We start from the raw sequence: 15,954 nt of genomic DNA on the forward strand, positions 1-15,954 counted from the left end.
CTGGATATCTGATCAGGGTGGTGGTCCATGGTTTGGCATGGGTTTAATGAGCACCGGGAGCAACCCCTTTCTATAAGCATCCTGGTTTTCCTCCGCTGCCTATCTTTCTCACAATTTCCCAGTGGTGTTGACATTGACAAGCACTTCAGACAAATGCCCTACTCAGAGCCTCTAGGAGCTTTCTTTAAAAATGTACCTTTTCTTCTCCCCACATTCGTCCTTCCTCCAGTCATAGTTTACAAGTTCTTGTCATTGGAATTGGCCATATCTTGTTTCAATACTTTCACCTTAGTGTCTGGATCCTTTCTGGTCTCTCTTTTCATCTGACAGCAGTTTAAGGTTCTGTTCTCAAAAATTTGAAATCCAGAGGTCAATGGCTTAGCAGTTCTTCCTGCCCCTCCTGAATGCCTGTCCCAGATGAAATCTGAGTTGTGTGAGCATTTTGTGATGGTTTTTATTCATGTTTTCAGGAATGTACATGCAGCTTTCTTCCTGTCGTGGTTGCAAGCAAATAGAAGGGAGGCAGGTTGGCACCTTCCTCCAAGGAATGGAATGACACAAATAGATCCCCATGGTTGGGTGCAGTCTCAAAGGACTTTGTCGCTCTGCCAAGTGCAGATGGGAACCAAATCCTCCACCAGATTTAAGTGGAGCTACTTGGATATACCAGGGCTGCTGATTCTCATCCTGCAAGAGGTGTCCTTTAAGGTGTGGTGGACATTTTTTGAAGATGGGACTCTGATTCCTTTCTTCAATTACCTACATTTTGAAGGCCCCCATGGGCACTGTGTTAATAAACCATAGAAGGCCAAAATGCTATTTACTCTGTGCAACTATTTTATGGTAGGCTAAGCCCTCTGTCCCATGCACTGCATGCACTCACTTGCAAATCTTGCCCCTCAGGGCTTTGGAATCAAGTGTCACTTTACTATTTGCCTTCTATTGCAAACCTCCTGCACTGACAGCTCCCTTATCCTGCTGCAGTGTGCCTGACCTGCTGCTGCTGGTTTTCTCTTTCAGCAAGACCAGGATAATGTGGCTTTATACTAGCACGGAGCTGTGTCCCACCATCCGTGCTTGGTGCAGCACAAACAGACTGCAAATGCTTGTTCCTCTCTAATGAAGAGGCTGGAGGGTCCAGCATACACTGTTTATTCTTTTGAGTAAATATCCGTTCCCACAGGCATCCAGCAGGGTCTGGCAGAGAAGACCAAAAGAGCAGAAAGGAAAGGGTTTCCCCCTCTCTGTGGGGGGAGAGGGCAGCAGGACATCTCCTGCAGGATTGGATGGCTGAATGCACATTCTGCAAAGCAACTCCTGTGCCCAGCCGGGGCTGCACACAGAGCAGCTGCTGGAGGAGTGCATGCAGTGCTTAAAATGTCTGTTTGCAGCATGGCCATTGGCAAGCAGAGCTTTTGCAGCTGATCAGGCTGTGAATTTATTTAAAGTCAGGATTTCTGCAGACCTCTTGTGGGATTTTTCCTACTTGGGCAATCTAGACATTGGATTGAAGGACTGGGTGAGGGGTCTGGGTTGTTTTCATCTTTTAGTGTACAGCAGGACAGCCATGTGAACTGGAAAAGGCAACAGGATGCAAATGGGAGCTGGAGCACAGTGTTTCTGAGCAGAGGTGCACACTTGTGAGCTGCTGCCACTCAGAGCAGATGAGGAGGTCACTGTTTGAAGGCTTATGTCCTCACAGTGACTTTTCACCATTTCCTCTGAGGAAGCATCTCTTTGAGTCTTCAGCTAGTGAGTGGTGATGTTCCTTGTTGCCTGCTCTGGAGACTGGTCTCAGTTTAAAGAAATGGGGAACAAAGATCTTTGATGCTCAGTTTTTCTTGTGAGGGAAGGGCTTCTCCCTCAGCCATGTCCACGTGCAGTGTGTGCCTACTCCATGCAGGGTTTGTAGAACCTGTTCTCTGGGTCACTGTACAGGAACCTCGGTCTTGCTGGGTAGCAAGCTAGACAAGATGTCTGGCTTTAAGATCATTATAGTGTAGAGCTAGCTAAACCCAACAAACCTGTCTGAAAATCAATTTAGCCTGGGACCTATATTTTTGTATGACCAGAAGATGATTAACAAGTGACCTGCTGTCTCTGACTAGTCCAGTGTCCAGCACAAAAGAGGAAAGATGCCAAGAACTGGTCCCATGAAAAGAATGATGTATGTGGTGACAGAAGGCTACAGGTGAAAACCTGTGACTACCTGACCAATTGCAGCCAGGGAGAAAGGATTTCAGGCCATGCTGATCTTGTGAATCATCTGGGGGTTGTTTGTCCAAGGATTATGTTGTCCATTGGTAAAGTGGCATTAAAAGGAGCTTTCTGCCAGCTGAAAGGTCTCTTCTCTGCCTGTCCACTGGAGTAAGAGTCTTTGCTTCACTGGTCCAGTTAACTGGGCTGGATGGGGTCTATGTATCTTTTGTTCTGGAATGGGTCCTCAGAGAGAAATTCCTTCCAGATGGAGAGAGTATATGGGGAATGTCTTGGCAGCAGAGACCAAGGGAAGAGCTGGGGAGTTGAAGTGCCAGGTTACCCCCAGACCGGGGCTCTGAGGCTGCGTGAAGGAAACACTTGGGCTGCCAGCATGGATCTCTGCTAGGAACAGTCCCCCAGGGGAGTGCTTGTAGTGCTCCTGAGCACGCAGCTGAGATTGGTGCCTCCTGCCTGTGCTGGGTGGGCTTCCTGGATGGGTGAATTTGTCTGGGGCCATTACTGCATCTGGCAAGCTGTTGCTGTGCTGATAGCTGGCTGTGAGAAAGTTAAATAAGTTTTTAAAAAATTATTTTGAAACATTTTCTCTGATTTAAGTGGTAAACATAGTATTACTTAATATCCTGCTCCTGCTGTGTAATGGGTTCATGGAAGTATATCACCAGAACTGGGAGAACAGACTGTCACTTGTGAGGCTGGGGAGAATCAGGGTGAGAGCAGAGGTATGAAGCTTGCTTGCACTCACTGCAGGCTTTCTGTTTCAGTGATGTGGATATTGTATGAGTAACTACGACTGGACAGTTGCCCTTTACTGTAAAAAAAGACCAAAGACCCTGTAAGCACCCAACTGCACAAATCAGCTTTGTGACTTTGATGCCTTAAGCAGATTCTTGAAGATGTGCCCGTTCTGTCACACTGGGAGTGGATAATCTCAAATGACACATTTGTTCCAGAGCCAATTTGAAACTGGCTGTACAGACCACCAAGAGAGGTGTAAATGTGAGCAGGAAGGAAGGGCAGTCATTTGAGAGAGAAGTGCTGCTGGTTGGAGCTGTACATCACTGCTCAGCAGTGATTGACTTTCCTCCCAGTTTCAGCACCCGTGCTGCTCTGGCCAGGCCCCCAGCAGCCCTGGTGTTCCCAGCAGATGGCTCAGAGAGAATCAGGATGTTTCCCCTTCCCACTGCTCTCAGGGAGCATGGGAAGAGACAGTCACAAGCTGCTGGGAGCATAATTTGCTATTAGGCTCTGTGGCATCCTGGCTGCCATCAATTACAGCCTTCACTAAGAATAAAAGGGAATGAAAGGGACTTTACATCCAAGCCATCTCCTGCTGGTGAGGACAGGCTGTGGATGTATTTTGAGAGGAAAGAAAATGAGGGAAGTATCATGCTGAAAATCTGTATGTGGGAAAAGGATAAGAGGGAAGTTACAGTTAAACAAAACACACCCAAGCACCTGCTGTTACCTGCAAAGACATGCTATCAAAATGTAAATTAAACAACTTTCTCTGGAATTTTGTTTTCTGAGAACAGAGAATTGTATTTAGGGAAAGAGGGGGAAAACTGATGCACAACCCAGCAGACTTTTTCTTGCTGTTCAGCTGATGTCAGAATTGTAACCAGGTATCACAGGGAGCAGAGGAATATTTTTCTCTTGCACTGTGGAAGCAGCCCTGCAGTTCAGGAGGCTGAGGTGGTTCTGAGCTCTGTCCCCGTGCCTGAAAGCTGTAGCCAGCTCTCCTCTCCCTCCTCCCAAGCTTACACTGCAGACCTGCTCCCACAGAACTGGAGGGAGCCTCTGTACCTGACCTGCATTTGCTGGTTTTGCCTTTCCTGGCTTCCACTTCCACATGCTGAGCTCATGCTGGAAGTAATACAGCTAAATTACTTCCTCCAGCTACTCACTCTCAATTGACTCTTCTCCACGGGGAGCTTTAAATGATGCCCATGGGGCAGCACAGCCTGAAATCCCCGTTAACCCTGGTGTTTCAAAAGCGGCCAAGGTGAACAGAGCTCAGATCTCTGCTTTAGGAAATGATGCACACTTGTAACAAGTCATTACCCTAAAAAGAAGAAATGGGCCTTCATACAGTGTACGTTGACCTTCACTAAGTAAAACACAATTTTTCAGCTGTTTTATATGCTTGGTTGTGCATGAGCATGGCCCCCTTTTTTTGCTTTTTCCTCCAAGTGTAAGTGGTGCAATGCTGCAGTGCTTTTTCAAGGGAGCTAAACTGAGAAAACATTCTAAAATCCACATTTTTAACTTTTCTGTGATAACCTAGTTAGTTCATGGAGGATAAGAGGATTTGTGGAAGATAAGAGGAACCAGCCTTTGTGAGTGTTTGAAACTCACTGCCACACTTTACCTTCAGGCACTGTAGATCTTTGCCTTCCAGGATTTATTCACAGCAGCAGACTCCAGCTGTGCTCCCGGGTGAATTAGAGCTCTGAATTTATAGATTTGCCCACTAATCCTTTCACTGGCTCTTTGGATCAAGGCAACTGGAAGGTGGTAGTGCATTTCTTATTGGTAGTGTGCTGCTTATCACCAATGGTAAATATCTCCTGAGCTGTCTAATCATCACAAAACTTGCATTTGGTGTTAGCAGGATGCTGGTAATTTGCTCAGATATGCCTAAACAGAGCTGTTCTGCCATTCATTTTGCACTATCCATGGCATGCACTGGAGACTCTAGGCAGACACCTTGCCTGGAAGGCAGTCATGAAATTTGATGGGTTGAGACAGGTACCTTCCTCCCTCCAGGTTTCTGTGCAGTGCAGGGCACAAAGAGCAACAAAGACCCTCTGGTTTGTGTATGCAACACATCTTCACTAGCTCATGTTTCTTTCCTGGTCATTTCATTTTGTGTTCAAGCTGTTATTGTGGTAACTCATTTTCTCCTACTGAAACTCTGGTTACCAGCCACTTTTCAGATCAGTTTTGCAAATACAGCACAGAGCATGCAGAGTGCTTGCTGAGCAGCCTGAGCAGCAGTTAGTGTCACGAGAGAAAAACAAACAAACCTGAAGGACTGGAAACATTACCATGGGAAAAGATGTCCTACTGATGCCATAAAGTAAGATCATGGGAAAACAAAACCAAATGCCTAGAAACAATTTTTCCCCTATCCATCCACCCCCTCCCCCCCCCCCAAAAAAAAGGCTTTGAATAATTTGTCTGCTTTCAAAGTTACATAAGTCTCCCAGAGATAAAAATCTGTGGTTTGTTAAGTGTGGCAGTGTGGTCCTGTGGTGGTTCCACCCGTGTGGAACCAGCTGCCTGTGAAACTGCACTGCAGGTAGAGATGTGAGTTGGTATTTGCAAAATAAATAACCAATTTAAATGTATGAAGGAGAACAAGTGGGCTCACCCACCAGCTGAAATGTCATGAGCTGCATCATTTAAATTCAGCCTCCCCTTGAACCCAAAGGAGCGCTGCGTTCAACTGTTTCACTGACCCGCGGACAGACAGACTGACAGGCTCTTTGTTAGGGGGGCAAGTTAGGAAATACCAGAGCTAAGGTTGTCTGTGCAACCTTCCTTTCTGCTCCCCATGGGCACATACCACAATATGGGCTTTAATTCCACAGTCCCTCGGTCATTTTCCACTGGCCCCCTGCCTCCTACAGAGTGAAGGAGGCACAATGCCTTCTTAATGAGCACACAAGCGGTGGCTTGGCTTGTTAGGATTCACTCTGTGACCATGGAGCTCATTCAAGTCCTGCTCTGAAAATGTGGTGTTTTGTTTCCAGCTGTTTTGCAGCTTGTTCCGTGCAAGTCCCACAGCCCTTCATGCGCTCAGCCCCTGTTCAGTGATTGCCACCCTTGTTTTACAGACGGAGACCAGAATGGGCAAGTGTCCAGCACCTACAGATTCCTGCCATGCCATGCCATGCCCATCCACAGTGCTGGGGCACGGCCCCTGAGGAGGGCTGACGTGGCTGTGAGCCCTGCACCCCAGCACCTCAGCCCCTGGCACCTCCAGTCGGCCATCCAGGGAACAAGGGAAGGAGGATGTGGCCACCCCTTGCCATGGCCCTGTGGTTTCTTGGCCATGGCCCATGCAAAGCGCAGCTCTGGTTGGGCTGGAGAGGTGCTCACAGCACAAGCCCTGCCCTGTGCCCAGGGCAGAACCCCACAGGTGGGACATGGCATGCACGGCACCAGCAGCTGCCCTGGCATGGGCAGCTCAGGAGAACAGCTGCCTTGGAAGTGCTTTTAAATTACCTGCCCAAATTTCTCTCCTATACCTACACAGGTGCCTTTTTTGATATTGCCACAAGTGGTTAAGGTAGACTGCCAGAGAGAATCTGGGGGTTTTGTTGGTTTCATTTTGTTTTTTTTTTTTTCTTGGTTTGATTTTTGGGGATTTTTCTTTTTTAATTTCCCCCACCTTTTTTTTTATTGGAATTCTTGACTAAATAAAGTCTTTAGTTTTTCACTTCAAACCCATCTTGAGTGTGAGCAGATGGGCAGAAGCATCAGCTCAGGTGGAACTGGCACAGGCAAACCCTGTTCTCATGGTGCAGGACTTTCCCCTGCTGGGCTCTGGAAAACAAGCTGAGCTCTGCAGCTTGTGACCACTGCTGCGCTGTGGTCGTTGTTTTCTACCAGGTGTGAAATGGTGATGAAATGCTCTTTTTATGTTAAAAAATCAGCTTGCCTCCCCCAGCTAATCTCCAAACAAAGTCAACACACAGCTGTGAGAAGCTGGATTGCTGAATATCTCACTACAAAATTAAATAATGGTCCAAAACTAGAACATGGTACTTATCTGTTGGATCTGTTATTCCTTTCAAACACCTTCATGTCTTGTTTTCTGCTGTGCCTTTTCCTTTGGAGGAGCTGCCCTTAAAATCCTGAAGACTCTTTGCATAGTTATCCTTTGTTTTGGTCCTCCTCTCTCAGCATCTGTAGTGATGCCTGCAAAAGCTGCAGCCAGCAGCTTGGCCAAGGGCAGCTGATCACCTGAGCTGCTCACAGCATTCATTTTTTCTTTGCTCTTCTCTTGCACTTGTATGATGCATGTAGCATATGGCTCATGAGCACCCTACTCTATGGTGCAGGAAATCCCTGTTAGTGGGTTTGGGTCTGTCATTTGGTTCTGTTTCTTTTTTTCATAGCTGTGATGCCACCCAAGAATTGTGAAGGAACCAGTTACATGCTTTGGTTATAGGAGGATTTTGGAATACACAGCTTTTTGACCCTGAGCTGGAGGCAGGAGGGAAAGGGCTGTGAACAGTCAAGCATGAAACTCTGTGTACTGCTGTGTTAGTCCTCTGAGACTTTTTGATTTATTTTTTTAATACAAAATGAAAATCTATGTGTATTGAAAAATACACACAGCCAACCCTGGCCTCAGATGTTATATAACTGCAAAGTTTCTCGTTTTCACATAGTAATGGTGCTTTTGTTGCAGATCGATGTCCTCAAGGCAGATGTGGAGAGCGCCGAGTGGAAAATTTTGGAAAACCTGATCCTGGAAGATGTTGTTGAGCAGATAGGACAGCTGGTCTTTGAGGTGCACATGCACTGGCCTGGGTTTGAGGTCAGTGGCAATGACAGCACCGTGGTGCGGTACTGGTACAGCCTGCTCCGAGAGCTGGAGCTCAAGGACTTCAGGCTTTTCCATACCTACAAAGACTTATCAAAACCACAGATGTTTCTGAAAAAGGAAGCCTTCAACGCCAGTAGCTGTTACACACTGAGCTGGGTAAATACAAGATGGAAATAGCAGAAAGGAATTTATGATGTGTGATTGCAAACCATCTGGCCCCGTAGCGTTATTGAAGAGGATTTTGGTGTCACTGGCTAAAGTTGCTCAATATGCACTCTGTGACTGCTAACAAAATGAACTGGCTTTTATATTTATAAGTTGTCAAAAGAACTGGCAATAGGAGAAGTTACATTGTATAGCAATTTATTTGCCAGTAGGTACATTGTCCCATTGAGGACAGAGGTTTCTGTTGAGGTTTGTCTGGGGGAGCATTAGAGCATGGCTTTTCCAGGCTGCCCCATGCCTGAACATGCCAGCAAGGAGAGCATCCCTCTGGGGCTGCCCTGGGAAGCTCTGCTGACTGAGCTGGACCAGCCCTTGGGCAGGAGAGTGCTTGTGATGAGGTGTCTTTTTAAGAAAGTGTCAAGTGTTACTTCTCTGTAAAGTGATCATCTTTGATTTGCACCTTTTTTACTGTGGCCTTGTTTCCTATGGAACAAACTTTAGGCAAGAACAGAATGTTCTTGAACCCACTGGCAAATATCAGCTGAATTTGGCAGAGACAGAAACCCCCACCAAACTAAGTTCCTACCTATTTCTTTGGGCAACTTCTGAATGCCCTGACTTAGGTTTTGTAAGACAGTCTGGCTGCAGAAAGTGACTTCAATGTTTCTGACATGGGAGACAATGGGACAGAGACACTCAGCTGCTGGATAAGCTGCTGCCAGAGCTCCCCTTCCTCATCCTCAAGAGCCTTCAGCCACAGAAGACAGGGCTTCCCTAGTTCATCTGCTCAAAGAACAGCTTGATTGAACTTACTCCTGCAAGGGCTGCAGCAAGTGGTTTTTGATCAGTGAGATATATGTAAGAGACAAAAGTGCAACCTGGTCTTTTTTGGTTTGGGGTTTAGTTGAACATTTCCTGGTGCCTTTTCCAGTGCTGTGCCTCACCACCTTGCTCTGCTGGCATAAGGAGGCCAGACCCTGGATCTGCACTGATGCTGGCAGAGGTGGTGCCCTGGACTGCAGCAGTGCTGGGGTTCTGCAGGCTGGAATTGTCTGCAGTGCCCCTGGGAGCCTTTGACATTCTCCAAAGAGCTAAGGAAGGGGGAGAGATAAAAATATATAGCAGGTTGGATTTTTTTCTTATCTTTAGATGAATTTTGATATTAAACTTTTCATTAAAATACAAGATGTCACCACTTTCATGTCTTTTGTATGTGGGCTTTTTAACTGCCTTTGGTTTCCAACTTCTCCAAGTCTACAGCTTCCTCAAGGGAAGTGGTGGAGGGGGAGGTGCTGATCTCCTCTCTCCAGTGACCAGTGTCAGGACATGAAAAAATGGAATGAAACTGTTTTAGTGGAAGTTCAGATGGGTTATGAGGAAAAGGTTCTTTACCCCAGAAGGTGGCCAGTCACTGGAACAGGCTTCCCAGGAAAGCGGTCATGGCACCACGCCTGTCAGAGTTCAGGCAATCTCTGCATGACTCTCTTACTAAACTGGTTTAGTTTTAGGTCCTGTGAGGAGCAACGAGTTGGTCTTGATGATCTTCATTTGATCCCTTCCAACTTGAGATATTCTATGATTCTATAAAACTGTAAAGCTCCTGTTTCTGCTCCTGCACATCCCACCTGGGCCAGGGCTTTGCAGACACCCAGGGCAGGGCAGTGTGGGTGCGCACCATGTCCTCAGCTCTGCATCAAAACCTGTGCAGATGTGTACAATTCTCCATGTCCAAGATGTTGGGCACAGCACTCTCCTCAGGGCTGAGCTACCTATTGCCATCCCTGAACCAGGCAATGCACAATCCAAGAGATCCACAGCCTCTGGAAAATGAGTAAGAAATGCCTTCTTTGTGAGAGCCAGCCTTGCTACAAGCCTTGTACACTAAGTACTGAAGTTGTTTAACGATGCAGAGCCATGAGGAGATTCATCAAAATGCAGGAGGCTGCCAGGGTATCCTAAACTAATATCTGGTGTGTTGGAATGGCCACGCTCGCTGGACCGCAGAATGGCTCAACTCCCATTTTTCAAATAATGGGGTGGCAAAAGTCCAGCTGCAAGTCCTGATTTGTTAATGAAGTATAAAAATATGGGTTCCTGCACTGTGCAGGTTTTTCTTCCTAACTAGTATTAGAGTAAGTAGCCTAGTAGCTTATTATCATTTGTTTAAGAAACCAATAGAAAGAGGCTAAAAAATAAATTACATGACCTCTCTCAGATGTTAAAATTCAAAACAGAAGCACGTCCTCCATCATTTATTTCCCTGAGGTAGTATGGTGATATGCAAATTACAGAAGTGGAGTAGAGGTCCATCCTGGTTCTTTGGTTAGTGAGGGAGTTTAATAAACCCTCAGGTAATCTCTTGCTTGGGATTGCCAGGTAGTATCAGAAACACTTCAGGCTACAGCAAATACATGTTTGGCAAAAAAAATCCAATAACTATGGTAATTTTAAAGAAAACCTTATCTCTAATACAGGGTAGATAAAAGCCATTTATCATTCTGGAGGTAGTTATGTGATATTATAGGAGAAAATGAACAGTGCTTATTTAATGCACTCTGTGCTTTTCTACTTCACATCTCTTAGAGCAGAGTTACAGCCTTCCTTTCTGAGGTCTTGCTTTATGCCCTTACCCCTTCTCTTTTATTGATCTCTTTTACCTATAGGAGAGACCTCTAAATGAATTCAGTTCCTGTCTCCTGATGACTGAGCCGCTGGGTGTGTGCCCAGGGACACAGGGCAGGGCTGGCTGACTGCTGCAGTGGCCAGGCTGCTGCTGAGGGATGTTGCGTGGGGTCTGCGTCTACCCACTGCCATACCCAGGCACAACTGCCCCTGACCTGCTCAGAGATCATCTCCACGCAGTAACCACAGGCCAATGTTGCCCTCCACAACTCTTCCCAGATCACACCTGCACAGAAATCACCACATCTTCCCCTTTCCTCAAGGGCTAGGTACAGAGTACACCATTAAAAGCAGTGTGGACAGGGCATTCTGCCCTTGTAGCCACAGCCTGGAGACTGGGAACTGCATGGCCATGAAGGAAGTCAGACTCAGCCCCAGATCTGCTCAGCATCACCATTACAGGCATTGCCCAGCTCTGCTGTCCCCAGGTGCACTGGACATCCCCCCACCCTCCCTGCAGGCACGTGCATCAGCTCTCCAGAACAGCCAGTCCCCTGCTTCCAGCCCAGGAGCCTCCTCAGGCCACTCATGGTGGCCACAGCCAGTGCCAACCCCAGCTAACAAAGACATGATGACAGGTCTTGTTCCTGATGTGGAGCCATAATTGCATCAGCAGGACAACTCCACCAGGAGATGTTTCAGGTTGGTGTAAAGTGGATCCTCACAGAGATGACCCAGGGGTAGGGGCAATTCTACTTGCACAAATCCTTTTGTGGGGGTGAGGGCATTTCTCTTTCAGACAGGCTCATAGTGATTTATAAACCACATTTGTGAATCAGAACTTACAGATGCTGTCCATAAGCAGGTGAAAATGAAGAGAACAGGTGCCCCTCAAACTATCCCAGCTGATACTGCAACATGAACTTTCCATGGCGAGCCCATGGCAGCACAGAGAGGAATTTGTTAGAACATTTACACACTCCTCCAGGAAAACTGGGCCCTTTCTGGATGTCACACTAGCTTCCTTGGAGGTTCCAAAATTTGCCTAAACAAAGGTCTGACCTCCTGCTGCACTCCGAAGCCTGTCATTTATTGCATGCACTTCTGGCCTCAGGCTTTGATCCCATTGTGACCTGTGAAAAGTTGTTCTTCAAGCGCCTCTCAACTGTGAAAGAACAAAGAAAGCGTAAAGGGAACATATGTCTGGCCTTTCTTGGCAGATGCCAAGAAGACATATCACCCAGTAGCACACCTGAAGAAATGGCACTCATTCTCTCTGGTGAATAATTCAACAGCTGAGACCATCTGGTTCATTACAAAACTTTGATTTCATGAGCTTCATTAGCTGCTCCCTTGTCCTTGACAGGATACTCAGGGTTATTCAGTAGGAAATCACTCTTGATTTTTTCCTGCTTGTTAACACAATGTGACATTTAATTGCAGTCAGTAGAGACCTGATTTAGCGGCAGTGGAAGTTCAGAGCTGACCTACATTCAGAGACATATTTATACCTGCCCCCCTCCACTGGATTACAGGAGCAGCATCTGCAGAGCAAGCTTGGCCCTTGAAGGGAACCACCTGCAGTAATGAAAGGATCTCTGCTCTTAAAGAGAAGTCCCTGTTCATGGTGCAGTTTGACCTCATGGAATGAGTTTTACCTGCTTCAGAAGGGGACTTTTGCAGACAGTCCATGTTACATCCCTTATCCCAGTAGGCAGTACCTTGCACAGGGAGAGCGGGAGCCTGCTGTGCACTGCCTGCAAGGGATGACTCAAATGTGAGCACCAGTGCCACATCCCTGCTCTTTTTGGTGGATTACCAACATACATCTTCGAGTTTAAGCAGTTTTCTGAAGGGAAGTGTAGTGGTGTACACAGTACAAAACTGCAAGTAATGAAAATGCTTCAGTGTCTTAGCTGGTATTCCTCCCATTCTATATTTGAAATTCCATTTCTGGATCAATCACAAACAATGTGAAACCCATCCTTGCATCCACCTGCAGATATCTAGAGTGGAGCCACCACTGAGGGTGCCACTGCCCTTGCAGGGAGGAGGGGACAGGTGCCTGACTGGTGTCAGAGCTCTTGAGGCATCAGCAGCAGCTGTGCCCTAAGGGAAGAACCTGTGTCTCTCCACTGGTGTCTCTCCACCAATATCAGCCAGGAGCAGCCAAGACAAAGGGACTAGGACTTCACCAGACAACCCCATACTGACCTCTCTGACTGACTTGCCAGGCAAGGAGAGGCCCTGAAATGACTTCCAACTTCTTCTTCATGAAAGAAAAATTGCTCCAAGAAATGTGAGAATCCAGAATCTGAAGAAATATTCCATAATGTTATTCAATTTGTTTAATATTGGAGGAGTAAAGACTAAAAGCAAACAAAACCCACTTGTCCTGCTGCCCCAAGGTACTCCCAAAGCATCAGCATCAGTGCAGAGAAAGGAGTTTGCAGCAGGGAAGCTCTTCTGATAAAACTCAACAAGGTTTTGGAAACTCCAGGGAATGGGCCTTCCTTCTTTTTCCTGTAGATGTCTGGCCTGACAAATGATTTGAGAGTCTGAGTTCCCTTTTTATCTCCAAGGAATATTGGAGGGGATTATTGTTTGAGAGAGAACATGAAGAAAAGCTGAAAGAGCAAGACTGTGTGGGGATGCCAAAGCAAAATATGAATGGCCCTGAGGAAAGGCTTGGGGGTGCTTGGGGAAATCAGCCTGGAGCAAGCTGAGGTGGGAGGTGAAATTGTTACAACTCTTCTAGGACAGGGCATTTTTCTTTTGTTCCCCCCTCTTAATATCATTTTACAAGAGTTTAAAGTCTGCCAAAAAAAGAAAGACTTATTACACAATTAAAGAGTTTAGCTGGGGAATAGGAGCAAGACACCAACTGTGGGGCAATTATGCTGGGAGAGTGGGAAAGACTTGCAGCTCCCAGAACTATGTCTGGGTAACTGTCAGTGGTCTTGAAGCTCCACAAAGTTCCTATTACTGAAATGACTCCCCAGAGGATTTGTGTTGCTGTCTTCCTTTCCCAAACCAGAGAAGCAGGCTCAGTTAGCCCTGACATCTTCCAGATTACCCCAAAAAATGCCAAGGCCTAATGAGAACCTCTTACTCTCTTGACCAATGCAGCAATGTTTCATTTGAGCAGTCCCCCAGAGGCATGAAGCACAGCAGGGCAAAAGGAGGCTCAGAAAGGCTCAGTGCATTTAACACATTTTAAATATTCTGTCATGGAAGATAACAAACAGGTCTGAGGACAAACTTCCAGTGTGCCTGGTGAATTAACAGGTCCATGGCTCGCTGAAAGTTAGTGCAGCTTGTTTCTGAAAGCTTTAAATTCTGCAAGCAGCTTCTGTAAACATAACCCTGCCACAAGTAGTTTTCTCTGAGTGCTGCAAGACAGCCGTGGTGTCTGTTTTGCTTATCAGCAAGCCTAACAGCAAAGCCATGTTTTCCTGCAAAATATGAGGCTTAAAATTTTGAGTGTATGCTAGTTAAGTCAATCTACAGTAACAAGTCCCTTAAGTAGTCTCCAGAGGAACAACCTTCCTGGCAACTGGTTTTTTCTGGAGTATAGGTTATGCTGTTTATAAAGTGTTCCAAGCAAAACTCCCCTCCCTCCTCCGTTCTCCGCGTGATCCCCCCGTGCAGGCTGCCTGTCATATGGAGTCTTCCTAGCAAATGGGAGCAGGATTTTGTAATAACCAGCTGGCAGAAAGAAGGAGAGTACATCATGTTACTAGGCTGCCCGAGCTGCAAGGCTCCCTGTTTAAATCAGCTGTTAAGGACCACAGTGTTAAACAGTGTACCGAACATCTGCCTGCTACTAAAAATTGGATTTTTCCAAGAGAATCTTGGACTTTTCTGGATGCACAGTAATTTCAATGTTTGTTCTTTGTAATGAGGGCAAAGACTGAGCAGCCCCATCTTACTGGGGACAATTATAAACTCTGAGCAAGACAGATGCCAAGACCATCTGCTTCAAGACAGCCAGCCTCCTTACCAGCAAGATGCACGAGGATATGTGGGCTATTTCCCCCTCTTGCATAGGAAAAAAAGTCCAAGAAAAAGCTGGCAAAAGGTCAGAGGAACAATCAATTTTCCCAGACAGAAGAACGATGGAGATAGTTGACTGACCTGCAAAACTTCTGCTATAAAAGCAATCTGTTTTAACGAAAGCAGCAACATATTGGCATGTCATTTCTGAAATCTGCAGGTGCATGATCAAGGGGAATAAAAACCCAATGCTGTGATGGCAGCCCTGCAGTCCAGCTTTGCTGTGTCCCTTCCTGGCAGTGCCACACACCCACTTCCAGCCCTCCTGGGATGTCTATTCAGCTTGAACCACTGAGCTGCACTCTCCACCAATGTTCGAGGAAAATGAACCAGGGATGTCAACATGCACTCTTCACTTTTCTCCCAATGCTGACTTCCCCCTGGATCTGTCTGCTCACAGGCAAAGCCCAGCAAAGAGTCTCAGCCTAGACTTGCTCTGACCAACCCCTGTAACAGACCAATTTCTGGTCAAACATGAAATTTTGACAAGATCAATGATTTGATTTGATTAGCTCAGAAAGAAATCTCCTCCCAGGTGGCTGCTGGAAAAGCAAGTCTGGACTCACACATCACTCACATACACATCTATCCTTGTGCACAGCAAACTAGCTGATAACCAGAGCTTTGCAGTTTGCAACAAGAGGGAATTATCCTCATGAAAATTCCCCCTGCAGGCATCAATGCAGATGTGAGAAATTCCACAAAAGATTAATGCAGTGACCAACTGTGAGGGAGAATGGATTTTATCTGAAAGTTTCTGGGGAAATTTTGATTCTGGGCTTGCTGCAAATGTTTAAAACCAATTTATCAACTCCAGCAGAATTGATTGAAACATTTCTTATTTTTTTTCCTCCAAAGACAACAGCCAGTATATGACTACAAGAGCTTATACACTTATTTTCATATTTTGCATGTACTATTTTACAAGTATATATCTAAAATTCAGCATGGTAGGTGACACATGGAAAAACACAGTACCAAAAACACAGCCAAGCATTTTGTGTATTATGATTTAAACGTTTTTAAGCATTTGGGAAAGGTGTTTCTGATGTGAAAGCCAGTATGTGTTCCTGTGGGAAGATTTTCTATCAGCTCTATTCCTCTTCTCCTCCTTATTTCTCTGCACATATAAACTGTTAACAGTCAGGGCACACTGCCACATATTCATTTGGGAAATGGATTTGAAGGAGAAAATCAGTTCCAAATTTCTCCAGCCCGCTTTCTCTTGAAGCAGCACCTGGCACACACCAGAGCTCAACTCCCAGCTCAGGAATCAAACCCTCCCTCTGAAAAGCACATCAGAAATTCATCCTCTAAAGGACAGCAGCAGC

The 15,954-nt window shown here is 46.2% G+C and overlaps 1 protein-coding gene across 1 annotated transcript in view; it reads left to right on the forward strand.

Annotated features, from left to right (window-relative positions):
• METTL24 (methyltransferase like 24) overlaps nt 1-9,127 on the forward strand; it is a 44,575-nt gene extending 35,448 nt beyond the window's left edge. The window contains exon 5 of the mRNA XM_058020836.1: nt 7,643-9,127. Coding sequence (XP_057876819.1) covers nt 7,643-7,957 — 315 coding nt within the window. The 3' untranslated portion in view covers nt 7,958-9,127. The remainder of the gene's footprint in view (nt 1-7,642) is intronic.
• The last annotated feature ends 6,827 nt before the right edge of the window (nt 9,128-15,954 follow it).

This window comes from Melospiza georgiana, chromosome 3 (genome assembly GCF_028018845.1).
Source record: "Melospiza georgiana isolate bMelGeo1 chromosome 3, bMelGeo1.pri, whole genome shotgun sequence".
Lineage (NCBI taxonomy): Eukaryota > Metazoa > Chordata > Aves > Passeriformes > Passerellidae > Melospiza > Melospiza georgiana.